Source organism: Arvicanthis niloticus, chromosome 2 (genome assembly GCF_011762505.2).
Source record: "Arvicanthis niloticus isolate mArvNil1 chromosome 2, mArvNil1.pat.X, whole genome shotgun sequence".
NCBI lineage: Eukaryota > Metazoa > Chordata > Mammalia > Rodentia > Muridae > Arvicanthis > Arvicanthis niloticus.
This window is the reverse complement of record NC_047659.1, coordinates 126,258,243-126,276,895: the sequence shown is the minus strand read 5'-3', so window position 1 is coordinate 126,276,895 and position 18,653 is coordinate 126,258,243. Positions and strand designations below refer to the sequence as shown.

The 18,653-nt window shown below is 45.5% G+C and overlaps 1 protein-coding gene across 3 annotated transcripts in view; it reads left to right on the top strand.

Annotated features, from left to right (window-relative positions):
• Positions 1-14,465, top strand: part of LOC117704542 (protein NDRG3-like) — a 36,148-nt gene extending 21,683 nt beyond the window's left edge. For all 3 annotated transcript variants that reach the window (XM_034496718.2, XM_076930119.1, XM_076930120.1), the window contains exons 8-14: positions 3,213-3,316; positions 4,244-4,309; positions 4,416-4,467; positions 6,781-6,828; positions 11,549-11,584; positions 11,695-11,746; positions 12,463-14,465. In XM_034496718.2, the coding sequence (XP_034352609.1) occupies positions 3,213-3,316; positions 4,244-4,309; positions 4,416-4,467; positions 6,781-6,828; positions 11,549-11,584; positions 11,695-11,746; positions 12,463-12,593 (489 nt within the window). In that variant the 3' untranslated portion in view covers positions 12,594-14,465. The remainder of the gene's footprint in view (positions 1-3,212; positions 3,317-4,243; positions 4,310-4,415; positions 4,468-6,780; positions 6,829-11,548; positions 11,585-11,694; positions 11,747-12,462) is intronic.
• The last annotated feature ends 4,188 nt before the right edge of the window (positions 14,466-18,653 follow it).

The following is an 18,653-nucleotide window of genomic DNA, read 5'->3' as shown; positions in this document are numbered from 1 at the left end:
TGGCAAACAAGATTTAGCAAACAAGAATAGCCTTGGTTAAGTTTATCTGGGTTCAGATAATTGATTTTAAACATGGATTACAGCCGGGCTGCTGCTGCTGCAGGCCTGTAATCCCAGAACTAGGGATGTGGAGGCAAGAGTGTCAGGGGTTAACAAGCTCCCTCAGCTCCATAGTAGGTTCCACGTCAGCCTCGGCCCACCTAATCTTTTGTACAAAAAGCATAAATAATCCTCATTTTTCACTAATCAGAAAACCACAACTGGGCAGTCGTGATCATTCAGTGAATAAAAGTGATTGCTGCCAAACCTGAGGACTTGGTTTTGGTCCCAGGGACCAACATGGTGAAAGAAAGAACAGGCTCCCAAAAGCTTTCCTCTGACAAGCACACACACACACACACACGTGTAACCCACACACACATGCACACATGACACACACACACCAGAAACAATGACACCCTCCCACTTGATTATCTAACAAATCAGCAAAGCCAAACAATGATGATGGACAAGCAGGACGGCTCAGGGGGTAACGGTGCTTGTGACTCAAACCTGGTGAGCATAGTTCAAATCCGGGAACCTCTGTAAAGACGGAAGGGAAGAGCTTACTCCACAAAACTGTCCTCTGACTCCCACACACATGCTGTGGCTTATGTGCCTACACATACACTAAAAAACTTAAGATACAAACAGTAGCCATGGGCTGGAGATACAGCTCAGACGGTAGAATCGTTCTCTAGCTTGCACTGCATGAGGCCACGGGTTTGACCTCAGCACTATATTAGCTGAGTATGGCAATGCTCGTCTGGAGTTGGATCTCTCCGAAGGCTGAGGCAGGAGAAAGGAGTTCAAGGTCGGTCATCCTTGGTTACCTATTGAGTTGGAGGTCAGCCTGGGCTAGATGAGACCCTGCCTCAGATAACAACAAAATGTAATCATATTAGCAGGGGTGTAGGAAACAGATGATATAAAAAAAATGTGATTGCTGGGCGGTGGTGGTGCACGCCTTTAATCCCAGCACGTGGGAGGCAGAGGCAGGCGGATTTCTGAGTTTGAGGCCAGCCTGGTCTACAGAGTGAGTTCCAGGACAGCCAGGACTACACAGAGAAACCCTGTCTCGAAAAAGCAAAAAAAAAAAAAAAATGTGATTGCTCTCCATGTCCTTACACTCTCTTCCAGGCCTAAGTGGAAGTGGAAATATGTATGTTAGCAGAATGTATATAAGAGTACGGTGTGTGTGTGTGTGTTTAAATCCATGTGTATTGGCAGAGGGAGGGTAATTACTATAATTCACCTTTGCCTTAAATATTTACATTAGTGACTAGGTCCTTGTTTACCCTTCATATACCAATAATGCCACACAGTGGGCTCTGGTGGCATGGAGCAGGAGAAAGGGGACCAAAACCATATATTAGGACCATGACAGACAAAGCTTTACTGGAACTCGGCTGCAGATGGCTGAACTTGTCTTGAGCATACAGGTGACTGTAGGGGTCTCAGTGGGGGTCAGGCTGCTACTCACTGACCAAAGGCAGCAGCAAGCCCCTGGGCTTCTGGGGTAAGCTAATGGTGGAGGTTTTCTGCTTGTGATGTGCACCATTTCAAAAGATGTCTTCCTTATTTGTGAACCTCTCACTCTTAATGTTTTCAGCCAGTGGCTTCCCCAGGAGCTGCCGAGTCTCTCCCGCTGTTGGTCTGATTGTCTTGCACGAGCACCCATGCCTTGCAGTTAGCTTGGGCCTTGTGTAGGCTTGAAGGGCTTGAGCTGTGACAGATGCTAAAGGAGTTCGTGTCCTGGGCAGAAGAAGCCAATAGTCTTCAGGGTAACATTTCTGCAAAACGTTTCCTGGATGACCAACATGTCTGCTTGCAGAGCTGAGGGGGATCCAATCCAAACATCAGAACAGCAAAGAAGACTGACCCAACTCCAAGCCGATCAGATAGTTACAGGCTCAGATGAAGGCTCAGTGTTTTCCACAAAAGCAGCCTTCAAACCTCTGCTGTTGCCTAGGCAACTGTTATCATAACCCACATATCAGAGGTGTCCTCTACAGCAAAGCTAGTGGGAGTGAGGATGAACCGCCAAGCTGTGCCACTTCCAAAATCAGCGCTGTGGAAGCCGACTAAGGGCCAGTGCGCTGGGACTGCTTTGGTTTTCCTTTAGTGGCAGTTCTGGTCTTTGATGTTTGTGTGGCTTCTCTGACCCCAGCAGTTTTATAGCTTGATCCAGCACAGGGCCTCCAGGTCTGCAAATGCCCTGACCTGGGTCAGAATCTGGTGGTCAGTGACAAAGCTGTTGGAAGCTTTAATGGGTCAGAGGTGAAGAATTCAAAGATATTTGTCTTTTGCCCCTTACAGCAATCTCTACCTGTCTCAGAGTAGCATTTCTTCCCTTTTTACCTCAAATTCTGCTGCTCAAGTTTCTCTCCATGGCTCGACATTTCAGTCTAATTACTGTTTTATGTATGACTGTCATCTTATCCATTTCTTGTTTATTCATGTGTGTGTGCATGCGCAAGTGTGTGTGTATATGTGCAAGTGTGTGCGTATGCATGAGTGTGTGTGTGCATATGTGCATGTATGAGCGTGTGTGTGTGTGTGTGTTTCTTTAGGGACAGTTTGTCCTTGGAGATATCCTGTTGTTGAGTTGGAGTCTCACTGGGACCTGTTCCTGGCTGTGTAGGCAAGGCTGGCTGGCCAGGGAGCCCCAGGGATCTCTCTGTCTCTGCCTCTCAGGTCTGGGTTTTCCGGGGTGCTCTTTCACAGGTCCTCATGTTTGCACAGCAGGTACTTGCTGACTGAGCCCCCAACTCTACTATTCATTTTTCTCACTATAATGTAGTCAGGTTGAGGATGGAGCCTCAGCTGTATTTCCTGGGAGTGACTGTTTCCATGCTTTCAGGTTCAAGAAGCTGTTTCTATCTTCTTGGCTCTCTTCACCCTCGTGCTGTAGAAGGCACACAGGCTTTTCCCTTATCTCTGTTTCTCTACGACACTTCGTGGTGGTATTTATATACTGTTTCTGAAATTACTATCTTCCTAATGGTTCCTGAAATACCTTTTCCCTCCTATGCAAATTCCATTTAGTATTCCAGGAAGATTACATTTCTTACAGGTCTTGCCTCCGTGTGTGTGTGTGTGTGTGTGTGTGTGTGTGTGTGTGTGTGTGTGTGTGTGGTGGAAGCTTAGAATATGTCTTCTGCTTATTCTAGGAAGAGCTGAGAACCAACCTGGAACTGATTCAAAGTTACAGACTACAAATTGCCCAGGATATCAACCAAGGAAACCTAGAGCTTTTCCTGCGTTCTTATGATAGGTACGGTGTTACCCATTCCTGTAGGACAGTTCAAAAGAGACGACAGATGTCTGTAAGAGAAAGGAAGCAGGGGACTTGCCTGAGTTGTGTGACAGATTGTGTGTGCGATTTGACCGTGCATATAGAAAAACTAAGGGTCAAAGACTGAGCTTTGGCTTAACTGCTCCTTGCTGGAATTGTCTCATTAGGCAGACGTAGCCTGTGGGAGCTGAACTACAAAACAAAAGTATCTGTATTCTACAAGTTACACATATCTTTCTCCATCATCAGAGTGAAGAAGGGGTGCTGGTTCCTATCCAGGGAACAACCTCTTCAGGGTGAAATATTGGCTCCTCTTCCCTCTCTGGGAGGATGGAAAAGGCTGAGGAATTGGGTCAGCAGAACTTTCCCTGGAGCTACACAGCCAGTAGGGAGCCTAGCCAAGCTTGAACATGCTTTCCAGGGTGTCCCTATTTTTAGTTGAAATTCTTTTAATAGAATGCTTGTCTCAAATGCACAGGGTCCTGTGTTTGATCTCATCACTGAAAGTAAAATTCTGTGCTAGACCTTTACAAAGAAAGCCCTTTCCATTCCTTAATCCCAAACAACAAAAAAAAAAGTATGCCCTTCCCTCCTTCTACGGGGCTCATTTCTACAGAAATTTCTACTTGGAAAATTCAAGTCAGCCTTGAGGATTTAAGTAGTATTGCTGCTTGAGTTTTAAAGTTCTCCCCGTTTTTAGCATCCCACAAAATCCCCGTTCTTGTTCTGTAGCCTGCAGGGTGCCATGGAAGCAGCTGCTCACAGGGAGAGCTCTGGGCCCTCCATCCTCAGGTGTGAGGAAAAGACAGTGCTCCTAAGTGGTCATACTCTGGATTACATGTCAGGAGACACGTGAAGGGCCATGGTTTCCCTGTAAATAATGCTGATGCTGCTTTGTTTGTCTAGGCGCAGAGACCTGGAGATCAAAAGACCCAAACCAGGCCAAGAAGATAACAGATTGAAAACGTTAAAGTAAGTGCCTATCTCCTCACTGAGTTGCTGCCTGTCACGACTGATCCCTGATCGGCAGTGTTGTGCTTCCTTGCTGACTGAGCCCTCTTCTTCCCCCTGCTCCTAGATGCTCTACTTTACTGGTGGTGGGGGACAGTTCACCTGCTGTGGAGGCTGTGGTAAGTGGTGCTGGTGTGAGGAGGCTGGGATTGAAGTGTAGTCCAGTGTGTATGGCAGGCACCCTGCTGACACTATAGACACATGACCACACTAGGTCATGCTGTGTCTAATCGCATCTATTAGGTTCTACTGTGACGTACTTTGAAAATCAGTTCCTCAGAAATGTTACCAGGTCTCCTTGGATCCATTAGTGTGGTCCCTGATGGCTCTATGTGCCACTGTTCACTCTGGCAATTCATGCAATAAAACACTGTGTATTTATTGTCAGAGTGCTGGCACTCAGCCAGCCTCCCACCTGGAGGAAGCTGTCTCAAATCCAGCAGGCTAGAAAGCGGTCAAGGGCCCATAGCCTTTCTCTGCTTCCTTCTGAAGTATATCTCAAATTTTAAAAAGTGATGAATGCCCACTGTAGAAAATTAGAGAAGTGTTACAAAGCAGGATGGGCAGTCATGTTTCCATTACCCAAACACAAACTTTATCATAGCCCTGGTTATACCAAACATACCAGATCTGGGCTGAAGAGATGGCCCAGCGGTTAAGAGCACTGGCTGCTCTTCCAGAGGTCCTGAGTTCAATTCCCAACAACTACATGGCTCACAACCATCTGTAATGGGATCTGATGCCCTCTTCTGATCTGTCTAAAGACAGCAACAGTATACTCATATTAATAAAATAAAAAATATAAATCTTTTAAAATATGTATACTAGATTTGGAACCTGGGTTGTTACTGGTGAAGGCTTCAAGCCCATTTTATGTCTTACAATGTAAAGTATACCAAATGACAAATGGCAGCTTTGAGTCTCAGTTGTAAGTTTGTGTCTAGAATATTTTTTCCTTTCTTTTCTCCTTCCTTCCTTTCTTTCTTTCTTTCTTTTTGAGATAGGGTTATTTTGTGTAGCCCTGGCTGTCCTGGAACTCACTTTGTAGACCAGTCTGGACTCAAACTCAGAGATCTTCCTGCCTCTGCCTCCCAAGTGCTGGGATTGAAGGCGTGCGCCACCACTGCCCGGCTTTGGAATATTTTCAACTATTTTTGGTCTTCTGTTCCTAGTAGAAGGGTTTCCTACAAAACCACTCTTGGTCCTTGCCCTGTCAGCACTGTGATGCCTCTGGTCACTGAAGTTCTTTCTCTAGAAGTCATAATGTACCCCAGAATATGGAAATGTTGGGTATGTATTGCACATGGCATAAGACAGTGAGTCAGTGGGAACAAAGAGGATGGGGTTTGACTGTTAGTATTCTATTATTCATTGTTAGGAAGACTGCCAAGTTTGAGGCTGGAACATCACTGAGATAACTTCAAAAAGGAACATGGCTCTTCAGAGTTTTGTTTTACATGTTAAGAACTGAAATATCTGTATACTGCCCCTCAACCAATAAGATCTCAGTTGTGAAGAAGAAATAAAAAAGGAGAGGCACAGAGGAGTTTAGCTTCACACTGGAGAGCCAAAGATCTTGAGTCAGAAGAGTCAGTGGTTGGGCATGGTAGTGGTCCACTCCAGACAGGAGGGGCTGAGCAGAAAGGCAGACACAGTTAGGCCCAGTGGATAGTCCATTTGTGCTGGGAAGGCATGGAGGGGATCCCAGCAGGCAGGGCGGGGCTACAGTCCTGTTCACCTCTCTGAGAAGGGAGGTACCTGCCCACATGTCTTACAGTCACCATGCTGTTCATTAAGGAGTACCAGGCTGTGAAGATGAATTTGCCAGATATTTATTTATTTACATTTACTTACTCTGTGTGTGTGTGTGTGTGTGTGTGTGTGTGTGTGTGTGTGTGCACTCATGCACATGTGGAGGTCAGAGAACATGCCAGAATTGCTTCTCTACTTCCATCATTTGTGCTCTGAAGGTCAGACACAGTTCTCCAGGCTTGGCAGCAATTATCTTTACTGATGAACCAACTTACCAGCTCACTTCCAGGTCTGTAGATGTGTCCTAAAGTATCAGACGTGACAAGAGTCACGTGAAGACTCACAGTCTGTGTTCTGCTCTATTTGAATGGGTTGGCCACCGGCAAACTGAGCTGCTGATCTTTTTTGTTTGGTTGGTTGGTTGGTTGGTTGGTTTGGTTTTTCGAAACAGGGTTTCTCTGTGTAGCCCTGGCTGTCCTGGAACTCACTCTGTAGACCAGGCTGGCCTCGAACTCAGAAATCCACCTGCCTCTGCCTCCCAAGTGCTGGGATTAAAGGTGTGCGCCACCACCGCCCGGCTGAGCTGCTGATCTTGTAGGATCATTCTGATGCCAAGGTACAGATTATTTTCCTAACAGTTAATAAAGTCGTTTTCTCCTTTTTTTTTTTTTTTTTTAAAGGTTGAATGTAATTCCCGCCTCAATCCTATAACTACAACTTTACTGAAGGTAATGTGTCCTCTGTCACCACCGACCACTTGTGAGTGAGTTAGCTTGATTTCCCATGTGGGTGTTTCCAAGAAAGTTTCTCCTTAGGAGTGTGTCGCTGTTTTAAACAAAAAGAATCAAAACTTCCTGAGTTTATTCTCTCTGTGTTAGTTACATTTCTATTGGTGCAATGAAACACCATGACCAAGGCAATTTATCAAAGAAAGCGTTCAATTGGACTTACAGTTGCAGAGGCGCAAAGGTGTGGCAGCAGGGACAGCTCAGAGCTCACACCCTGATCCACAAATAGGAGGCAGAGAGCACACTGGGAATGGTACAGTCTTTTGAAACCTCAGAGCCCACCCCCAGTGACACACCTCCTGGCAAGGCCACACTCCCTAATGCTTCCTAAACAGTTTTATCAACTGGGGATCAAGTATTCAGACATGTAAGCCTGTGAGAACCAGTGTGTTTTAAACCAACACAGTCCTCATAGATACTGGAAAATAAAAATAAATTAAATTACTCAGAGTCTAAGTACAGAAGACGATGTACGGTGACGGTGTTGGTGTCTCTGTCCTGTGCCATTTATATCATTAAGATTGTGCATGGAAGCGCACACCTTTTATCTCAGCACTCAGGAGGAAGAGGCAGGTGGATCTCTGTGTTTGAGGCCAGATGGGTCTGCAGAGTTATTTCCAGGACAGTCAGGTCTACACAGTGAGCCTGTCGTGGGGGTAGGGAGACAGAGGAGCAGTCCATGGTTCTTGTAAAAGAGAAGATGTAATTTTTTTAAGTTAATAATTCAATGTTATTAAGAGAATTAAAATAGGAAGGAAATGTTTTTCCAGTCTTGCTATATTGGTAAGAAATTCCAGGGATATTCTGATGATTAGGATAGGTGCACTCTAAGCAGGTAGACAGCAGCTCTTGTTTGAGTGAAAGTTCTTACGGATCCCAGAATGGCCACAAAGTTGCCGTGTTACTGAAGATGGTCTTGAGCTGGTAACCCCCCTGCTTTCACCTACCAGATGCTTGGCTCACAGGTGTGGACACTGGGAGTGATTTTTGCAGTGCTGGGATCTTGGGGCTCCAGCCCTAGGCTTAGTGAATGCCGGGTACACATTACCAATCCTACATCCCCAGACCAGACAGCAACTCCTTTATTTTTTATTTTTTTGAGACAGAGTCTCTCTACATCGTCCTGGCCAGCCCAGAACTCACTATGTAGACAAAGCTGGCCTCGAACTAACCGAGATCCAACTGCCTGGGAGTTTCTGGGATTAAAGGCATGCACCAGCAGGGCTAGCCTGCAGACAGCCACTCTTGATTTAGGTTTCTGAGCTAGTGTGAAGATTCCCCCATCCCCCATTACCCTTTCTTTCTTCTTCCAGCACAGTGCTTGAAGGCACTCATGGCCCAGCTTTTGGTATACAATTGTAGGCTCTCCTACAGTCCAGCCGGTAATCAGACTAGGCTGTCTCAAACCCCTGCAATAGGATTGTTCACCTTTATACCAAGAAGGCTGGGAAAACACCAAATCCACATTTGGTGTGTACCCAGGTAGACTTCCAGGGTTTCATGCTATAAGACCTAAAGTCCTTATGAGATTGTCTAAAACAGAGAAAGGTCAGCAGGGCCTATGGCGGTCCCTGTGTGCTGAGTGTGTCTGAGACAGGATCAAGAGTGCTTCCTTATTGAGAAGCAGAAAATCCTGGAAGTATTGAAAGCACCAGCACAGAGTCAGAAAGTGAAATGAATATGGAGGGGGTTTTTTTGTTTTTGTTTTTGTTTTTTTTTTGGGGGGGGGGTTTCGAAACAGGGTTTCTCTGTGTAGCCCTGTCTGTCCTGGAACTCACTTTGTAGACCAGGCTGGCCTCGAATTCAGAAATCCACCTGCCTCTGCCTCCCAAGTGCTAGGATTAAAGGCGTGCGCCACCACTGCCCAGCTTGGAGCTTTTTTTAAGTACTAAAAATCAAGGCTTGCCAGGCAGTGGTGGCGCATACCTTTAATATCCCAGCACTTGGGAGGCAAAGGCAGGTGGATTTCTGAGTTCGAGGAAAGGAAGGAAGGAAGGGAGGGAGGGAGGCAGGGAGAGAGAGAGAGAGAGAGAGAGAGAGAGAGAGAGAGAGAGAGAGAGAGAGAGAGATTTTCTCCCCATTGGCTGAGCATGGTGGCACACACCTTTAGTCCCAGTACTCTGAGGGCACAGGCAGGAAAGTGTCTGTGAGTTCAAGACCAGCCAAAGCCATGGCTATATAGTGAGACCTTGTCAAAAAAAAAAAAAAAAAAAAATAGTCCCCTGTCAATCAATGTCCCTGACAGAAGATCTGGCTGAGCACCTGTCTAAACTGGAACCTCTGCACACCTGTTTTTGTGTTTAGGAAAGTGGCCTGCTGCTCCGTCTCCATCCACACGGCTCCTGCCTGCTTCCCTCTCTCTCTCAAGTGTGTGTCAGAGGGAAGCCCTGTTACCACCAGCAGCATGTAGCTCTCGGAACACACATAGGCTTAGCGCTCTGAGGCTGCCGAACTCACAGTGCTCTGGACTGCACATGATCGGTGGGCCTCTCTAAAGTATGGATTAAAAGTCTGTGGCTTCAAATTAGCTTTTCATTGCGGACTTGAATCAATATTGCAAACCACAATCAGAACTTTATGATAGCCATAGATGTGGTTATTTCTAGGTTTACATTCCATCCACAGCCACAGAACACAGCAGACAGTACCTGTGGCAGACAGACAGATGCTGAGTTATTTGATGGCTGTCACTGTATGAGTAGAGTCTCCTTGTCCAGTGAGATAGCTCAGTAGGTACAGGCGCTCACCACATAAGTGATGTGTACATACATAAGCATGGCCATCATTAAAACAAACCCTTGCCAGTCAAGTTTCTTAGGTATTTGTAAGAATAAGTATTTCTCATCTTACTCCTTGAACTGTAAGGAGGTGTCTTGTTAATCTCACACTTTGTAGTACACACATGTGTATTTGTTTAGGGGGTGGTATATGTTGTACCCTATGTGTACAAACATGCCTGGGGGTGCACATGCAAATGTACGGGACCAGAGGCTGACACTGGGTGTGTTCCTTGTTCATTCTCTACTCCAGTTTGTTTTGAGACAGGGCCACTATGTAGCCTTAGCTATGAATCTTACTACGTGGACCAGGCTGGTCTTGAACTTGAACATAGAGATCAACCTGCCTCTGTCAAATGCTGGGATTAAAAGTGGGGGATACTATGCATGCCTCTCCATATTATAAGATATGGCCTTTCTCTTTTTAAAACTTATCTACGTGTGTGTGTGTATGTATGTACGTATGTATGTATGTACGTATGTATGTATGTACGTATGTATGTATGTACTTATGTATGTATGTACGTATGTATGTATGTACGTATGTATGTATGTACGTATGGATGGATGGATGTACATATGTATGTACGTATGTACGTACGTGTGTATATACGTATGTATGTATGTATGTATGTACGTATGTATGTATGTACGTATGTATGTATGTATGTACGTATGTACGTACGTACGTATGTATGTATGTACGTATGTTATGTATGTACATATGTATGTATGTACGTATGTATGTATGTACCTGTTAGAGTTTATTGTGTGCACCATCTGCAAGCCTGTGGAGGCCAGAAGAGGAACCAGATCCCCTGAAACTGCAGTTAGTTGTTTTAGAGCCACCATGTGGGTGCTGGGAAGTGAGTCTGGGTCCTGTGCAAGGGGGTTAAGGGCTTTTAATCACTGAACCTTCTCTCCAGCCCTGAGACAGGGTCTCTCATTGTGTTTTATAAAAATAAAGCGAGAAGGATTATGTTTGGTGGATATGTAGTCAGGTGTGGGGGAAGAGGGTGCCTCTGCGGGCCCATGCTTCCCCCTGAGGGACCAGCCACATGACAGTATAGTATAGAATAGAGTTTATTCAGGGCATGGGGAGGAAGTTGAGGGAATAGAGACAAAGAAAGGCAAAGAGAGAGAGAGAGAGAGAGAGAGAGAGAGAAGAGGAGTAGAGGGAGTAGAGGCCATCTGTGAGCACTAGGAGAGTGAGGGGGAGGGTAATGAGGACAGAGCAGGAGCAAGAAAGCAAGAGAATGAGGAAAGGGCAAGCAGCCCCTTTTATAGTGAGTCAGGCATACCTGGCTGTTGCCAGGTAACTGTAGGGCAGAGCCTACACAAAATGCCAACACTCATAGGTTCAGCTAGGCCAACAAGCTAATGGATCCAGAGACATGCCTCTCTCTGCCCCTTGTTTCCAAGCACAGGATGACAAACAAGCATCACTGAGATAGCTGCTGGGGATCTGAACCCTGGTCCTCATGGTTGCATTGCAGGCACTGAGTCAACCATGCTCAACCTCAGCCTCAAACTCTTAGGTTCTTTTGGTATTCATTATCTTAAATAATAGCTCCCTTTTAAATAAAAAGTTTTAATTCTAGCAGTAAAACCATGGGATTCATATCCCTTTAAATAGAGACAAGTCAAAGCTGGGCATACTGGTGCATATCTTTAATACCAGCTTCCAGGAGGCAGAGGCAGGAGGATTTATGTGAGTTTGAAGCCAGCCTGGTCTACATAGAGAGTTCCAGGACAGCTAGGAACTCCCTCTCCCCCTCCCGCTTCCCTCCCACTCCCCCTTCCCCCCTCTCTCTGTATATGGGGGAATTGAGAGTACTCCCCTCAGCAGAGGTCCACTGACTTAAATGTTCTTCCTTTTCTAGATGGCAGACTGTGGAGGACTGCCCCAAGTAGTTCAGGTAAGGAAGCGTTCGTAATAATTACACAGTTACACACACACACACACACACACACATTGGTACCTCTCTACCTACACAAAAATTAATGCTGTCTTTGTTTGTCCCCACAGCCTGGGAAGCTCACCGAGGCCTTCAAGTACTTTCTGCAGGGAATGGGCTACAGTGAGTAGTATATGCTCTCTATTTATTTATGATGGGGTAAGTTTGACATCTGAGAGTCCATGGTTCTCAGGACATGGCCCATCAACTAATCAGACAGAGTGGAAACCAGTAGGAAGTGGAACATTCACCTGTACGTGAATATGAGCTGAGTGGACCCTCATCAGCACCTGCCTTAGTCGGGCAGCCCGTGGGAATGGATAGCAGTCTCCCTGTATTGGACCTATGCTATGGTGATACACTTCCTACTTGTCTGTCTGTCTGCCTGCCTGCCTGCCTGCCTGCCTTCCTTCCTTTCTCTTTCCTTCTCTTTCTTTATTTCTTCCTTTCTCTTTCCCTCCCTCCTACCCTCCCTCCCTCCCTCCCTTTCTTCCTTTTGGTTTAGTCTTGCATGCACTGCAGGTTTTGGTGACCACTATCTGTTCCCAAAGCCACCTTCCTAATCACTGTATGAATGGCGTGGGCACAGCTAAGAGGCTTTACTTGTAGGGTTTCCCATCCTACTCTGAAGGAGAATCTGAGGAGAATTCAGATTCAGAGGATCAAAACAGCCTTGTATACAGTCACTCACCTCCAGCAAACAGTGCAAGTAGGGGGATCTTATGTCATCCTGGGCACCATCTTAGGTGGGCTGGGAAAGGTAAAGTCTTTGCTGAACCTTGTAGAGTATCTGAGCTTCACCAGGCTCCTCCTCCTGACCTCTTGGTTCTCTGTTACAGTACCATCTGCCAGCATGACCCGGCTCGCCCGATCACGAACCCACTCAGCTCCCAGTAATGTCGGAACTGAAAAAATTTATTTCAGCCAGCCTGTGACCAGCAATCAGTCAGATGGAACTCAAGAACTCTAAGAGTCCACTAATATCCTGGACAGACACCAGACCATGGAAGTGTCTTGCTAAGCAGATGCTCTTCCCCTGGACCATGCAAGTCCCTCCTCCTTGAAATGACCACTCCATAATAGAACATTCCATTCTGTCAGCTGGCCTCTACTTTCTTTCACTCATGCATGGATTAATCTCTCCTCTGGTAGCCTGGACTATCATCCTCTCCACACAGCTTTTCTCCTGTGTATCAAGAACCATACTCACACCATTACTGTAACATTTCCATATCTTCTTAAATTATTTTTGCATTTACTTATTTAGTGTCCATGAGTATGTATCCATGGGTGGAGATAAGAGAACAGGATTCATGAATTGGTTCTCTCCTTCTACCGCTGGGATCAAACTCGAATGCCCAGGTTTGGCAACAAGTGAGCCATCTCACAGGCCCTATGTTCTAACATCTTGATCTGACCTGATTGCCATATTGTCTCTTGCCAGCCTTTCCCTGCACTCCCTCAAGTATAAGATGTTTTGATTTCCCACCCCATGTGTGTGCGAGCACGCGTGTCTGTGTCTGTGTGCATAGTTCTGTGATTTTAGACATGCTTTCCTGTAGCGCTTCTGCAAAGGGACTTTTTTGAATTCTCAGTGGCATTTTTAAGGGAAATATGCAGAGTGGATATCTGGGTGGGTTAGGCCACAAGATTGGATTTTGGATCCACTAGGACAACAGTTTTTGTAGAATGATTTCAGGAGAGAGCAGGTCTGTGGAATGTCAAGCTATTAGCTGCTGGCATCTTTATTAACCAATCATAAATAACTTGAGGGCTGGGTCACAGGGGCTACATGCAGACTGCAGGTCACAGGGGCCACACTTAGCATTACAATAGCTAGCCAAGGGCCAAACTGCAACAATTCTTTTCAGTCCAATCAAAGACTCTCTTGTCTCAGATATAAATCAAACACAATTATAACAATTATGCAAGTTATAGCATATGATATACACTTATAATATCCAGTCCATTATATTTAGCAATTTAGATAAAATATTTAATCATTTATCCTAACGTAAAGAGTTTACAATTCAGAGCCTCAATCATGTTTGGTTTTAACTTATATTACCATCTGAAAACTATCCTTTTAAATCTAGAACATCTTCAATGCTAAACAACTTAAGTTTAATCGTGAGACTATGGCTATCTAGTCTTCAACCCTGTCAGAGGTTTGAGAAGGGATTATATATTACCTGAATATGCAGGAAGCACAGAGACAGAGCTTTCAAAACGATACAAAACTATTTGTGGGTCCAGGGTTCAGGTCCCTGTTTGGGTTAGGAGTAATAGCACAGAGGGTAGGCAGCTGTCCAGCTCTGTAAATATAAAAGGCTCATTGTAAATATGAAAGTGTGTGTGTGTTTCATCTGGAAATGTAAACGGTCTAAGGCAGAGTAGAAAGCCTGGGTCAGGACTAAATAATTACCACACCAAGTAGAAGGGATACCTGTTACACAGATAGCAGGCAGGATGGCAGTCACCTCCCCTGTCCACGTGGATCTACACCTGTCATTGTGTAAGTCAGAGGGAGGGATCTGAAGCCTGGGAATGATGTCTGATACCCCATGGAGTTTTCTCCAGAGAACTGGCCTAAGCTCTAGATTAGCCAAGAAAGCTGGGAAACAAAGCACCAGGCTTCGCTCTGCAGAGAGAAAGTGCTGTCCCTGTAGCATCTGATTCCACTTACCAGACACCCACGCATCTGCAGGAAGTGCCTCCTGGTCTGATGGAGAGCAGTTCTCCATCCCTCAGTCCCAGAGAAGGCGACAGTATGGCTCTTACCTGCCATATATGGTATGCACACCTCCACAGACATATACACAGGCATAGGGGGAAAAAAGAAAAGGACACCTCAGCCTGCCAGGTGGCACTGTTGAACTGTCTCTGTGACCTCCACTGTTTCTGACACCTCTCACTGAGTCTGATGGGCATCAGAATTGTCTGGAGGAAGGCTTGGAGCATGAATCCATGTTAACTTCCCTCCAGCAACCTTATACAAATGTAATAACCTTCCTACAGAGAAAATGTTTCCACTGCCAGCCCTTCTGCCCTGCATGCTGAGTGAACACAATGTTAAAGTTCTAAGCAGCCTCCGCAGGAGCAAGGGAAGACTGAGAGCCTCCAGAGAAGGCTGTGTTACCTGAGCTCAGTCTTGTGTTGAAGCATAGTGAGTCTCTGTGTTACAGACTAGCCACTAAGGAGGGGACGGTAGGCAGGTGTGCTCACTGTGAGTGGAGAGAGTCAAGGTAGTTGTCAGTTCTGGATAGGACACCTGTGAGTTTCAAGCTTGAGCCTCAGAATCACCTGAAATACTTGTAAAATATTCAAGAAATGTGACTGTGGAGCCCTACCGTGCTGAATCAGGCCTGGCCATGTAAGGGATGGAGTGAGCAGGGCTTGAGTGAGCCTCCATGAGTTTCGATGGTTGCCGTGGGTGTAAGGCTTGTTTGTATAAAGACATATACATTTTATTTCATGTTCCTCTTCCAGGAAATATTCTCCCTGCCAAGGTAAATGACTCCATGATAATTAGAAGCAGAATGAATCCAGGGACAAGGGTGTGTCTATATCTCAGCAAAATGGTAAATGCTGAGACTTTCAGGACAGTCTTTAAGACTGTGGGAAAGAACTCTGGAAACATGAGTTCAAAAATATGTAATTTCTCAACTATGCAAAATATAAGGATGCAATATGAATTATTTGAGGGGTTTCACAAACCTAAAAGAACAGCTGCAGGGATGATGAGTCAGCTTATCAGGAAGATACAGAAGCATCCATAGTTTTGAGTTCAAGGTTAGCCTGAGACAGAGCTAGTTTGGGCCCAGGTGTGGTAGAAATATTAATCTCAGGACACATCCAGCTAGCTCACCATGCCTACAAAGGCAGGCGGATCTCCAAATTCATTTGCAGTGTTATTGTGCTTGCTGTCTTTTTCTAACAATCAAGGGGCTGGGTCATGGGATGCTGATTCCTAGTTGAATTGATATGTAAATAAAAGACTGCAGTTTTGGTCTAGAAGAGATGAACTATAGAGCTGTCTGGAAAGCTGCCTCCAGCAGAACATAGGCCATCAGTTTGTAACTCACCGTTTGACCCTGAGGCATTCTTTTTTTTTTTTATTGGATATTTTATTTACATTTCAGATGTTATCTCCTTTCCCCATCCAACCCACCCACTCCCACCTCCCCACCCTCGAATTCCCCCACAATGGGGCATCCAGCCTTAACCAGATCAAGGCTATCCTCTCCCACTGATGCCCGACATGGACATGGCCATTCTCCCCTTCATGTACAACTGGAGCCATGGATCCTCCCTATGTGCTCCCAGGCTGGTGGTTTAGACCCTGAGAGCTCTGGTTGGTTGGTATTGTTGCTCTCCCCATGGGGCTGCAAACTCCTTCAGCTCCTTCAGTCTTCTCTCTAACTTCTCCATTAGGAACCCCATGATCAGTTCAATGGTTAGCTGTGAGCATCTGCCTCTGAATGTGTTAGACTCTGGCAGACCTCTAAGGAGACAGCTATATCAGGCTCCTGTCAGCATGCACTTCCTGACATCCACATCAGCGTCTGCCTTTGGTGACAGCACATGGGATGGGTACCCAGGTGGAACAGTCTCCAGACAGCCCTCCTTCAGTTTCTGTCCCATACTTTGTCTCCATATTTGCTCCCATGAGTATTTTGTTACTTCTTCTAAGAAGGACTAAAGCACCCACACTTGGTCTTCCTTCTTCATGAACTTCATGTGGTCTGTGAGTTGTATCTTGGGTATTGCAAGCTTTTGGGCTAATATCCAATTATCAGTGAGTGCATATCCTGTGTGTTCTTTGTGATTGGGTTACCTCACTCAGGATGATATATTCTAGTTCCATCCATTTGCCTAAGAATTTTATGAGTTCATTGTTTTTAATAGCTAAGTAATACTCCATTGTGTAAATGTACCACATTTTCCGTATCCATTCCTCTGTTGAAGGACATCTGGGTTCTTTCCAGCTTCTGGCTATTATAAATAAGGCTGCTGTGAACATAGTGGGGCATGTGTCCTTGTTATATGTTGGAGCATCTTCTGGGTATATGCCCAGGAGAGGTATAGCTGGGTCCTCAGGTAATGCTATGTCCAATTTTCTGAGGAACTGCCAGACTGATTTCCAAATTGTTATACCAGCTCGAAAGCCCACCAACAATGGAGGAGTGTTCCTCTTTCTCCACATCCTCTCCAGCATCTGCTATCACCTGAGTTTTTGATCTTAGCAATTTTGATTGGTGTGAGGTAGAATCTCAGGGTTGTTTTGATTTGCATTTCCCTGATGACTAAGGAGGATGTTGAACATTTCTTTAGGTGCTTCTCAGCCATTCAAGTTTCCTCAGTTGAGAATTCTTTGTTTAGCTCTGTACCCCATTTTTAATAGAGTTATTTGGTTATCTGGAGTCTAACTTCTTGAGTTCTTTATATATATTGGATATTAGCCCTCTATCAGATGTAGGATTGGTAAAGATCTTTTCCCAATCTGTTGGTTGCCGTTTTGTCCTGTTGACAGTGTTCCTTGCCTTACTGAAGCTTTACAATTTTATGAGGTCCCATTTGTCAATTCTTGATCTTAGAGCATAAGCCATTGGTATTCTGTTCAAGAACATTCCCCCTGTGCCCAAGTATTTAAGGGTCTTCCCCACCTTCTCTTCTATTAGTTTCAGTGTATCTGGTTTTATGTGACGGTCCTTTATACACTTGGACTTGAGCTTTGTTGTACAAGGAGATAAGAATGGATTGATTTGCATTCTTCTACATGCTGACCTCCAGTTGAACCAGCACCATTTGTTGAAAATGCTGTCCTTTTTCCATTGGACGATTTTAGCTCCAATCAAGTGATCATAAGTGTGTGGGTTCATTTCTAGGTCTTCAGTTTTATTCCATTGATCTTCCTGCCTGTCTCTGTACCAATACCATGCAGTTTTTAATCACTATTGCTCTGTGTTTGCTGCTCCCAGGCACCCCTTCTCTCATTAACCTCTCTCCAAGCTGAAGCTGGTCCTTGGCACTACCAGGGCATATTTTGACATACTGGATCCGAGATAAGCCTGCACACATAATGCCCTCCTGGCTGATGCTATGGTGACTGAAACTGTATTTTGAAGAGTACTCTAGTAGTTCTTTCTGGTGCTTGGGCTTGAATCCAGGGTCTAGAACATAATAATTACATATCTACTACTAAACTACACATCAGTCCCAAGCATGAACTTTCAAAATATAGTTTCTACACCAACAACATGGGCATTGCCCATAAGCTTGTTAGAACTCCCCCCCCCACCCAATCCCCCCACACACATCATTTACTGATTTGCTCAAGTGGAGGTCCGAAGGCAACTTTCTGTTTTCTCCTTCCACCACTGCATCCCAAGGATTGCACCGGGTCATCAGGCCAGGTGGGAAGCATCCTTATCCACTGAGCCATCCCACTGGACCAGAAATGAGTCCTACTTTAGAGTCTATAATTGAAGATCCCAGGAGATTCCTATGCATAGTCCCCTCTGAATATTTGAACTCAGAATTGCAAAGACCACTCCAGTGATGACTGTGGCCAGGTCTGCATGGGAAACTCCTGCTCATCTCTCCCCATGCCTTTATTTCTTGAACCAGATGCAGCCAAAAAGCCAAGAAGGACCCCCAGCCTGAGGCATGGAGGGAGAGCAGCTGCTCCCTTGAAACAGGAAAGGGGCAAGGTGGTTCCTCCATGGCCTACAATGTGATGCGTCAGAGGAAACAGAGGCGGGGAGATCGTGGGGTTGTGAGAACCACAGAGACTGCAGCTGGGAGCTAGAGCTCTGAGGAGTAGCACCTGTGTCTACACAGGCCTCAGATCCCTAGGCGCCACGCTCTTTGGCCTCACTGTGTTGGGTAGGAGTGCCCAATCTGGTTTCCCTGAGAAGCAAAGTACTGCTGGACCAGTTTCATGGAGATTGTTGTCTGCTGACAAAGAAGCTTAATTACTTCAATACCGTAACTTACTCTGACTACTTTTTGGTGATCGATCCTCCAG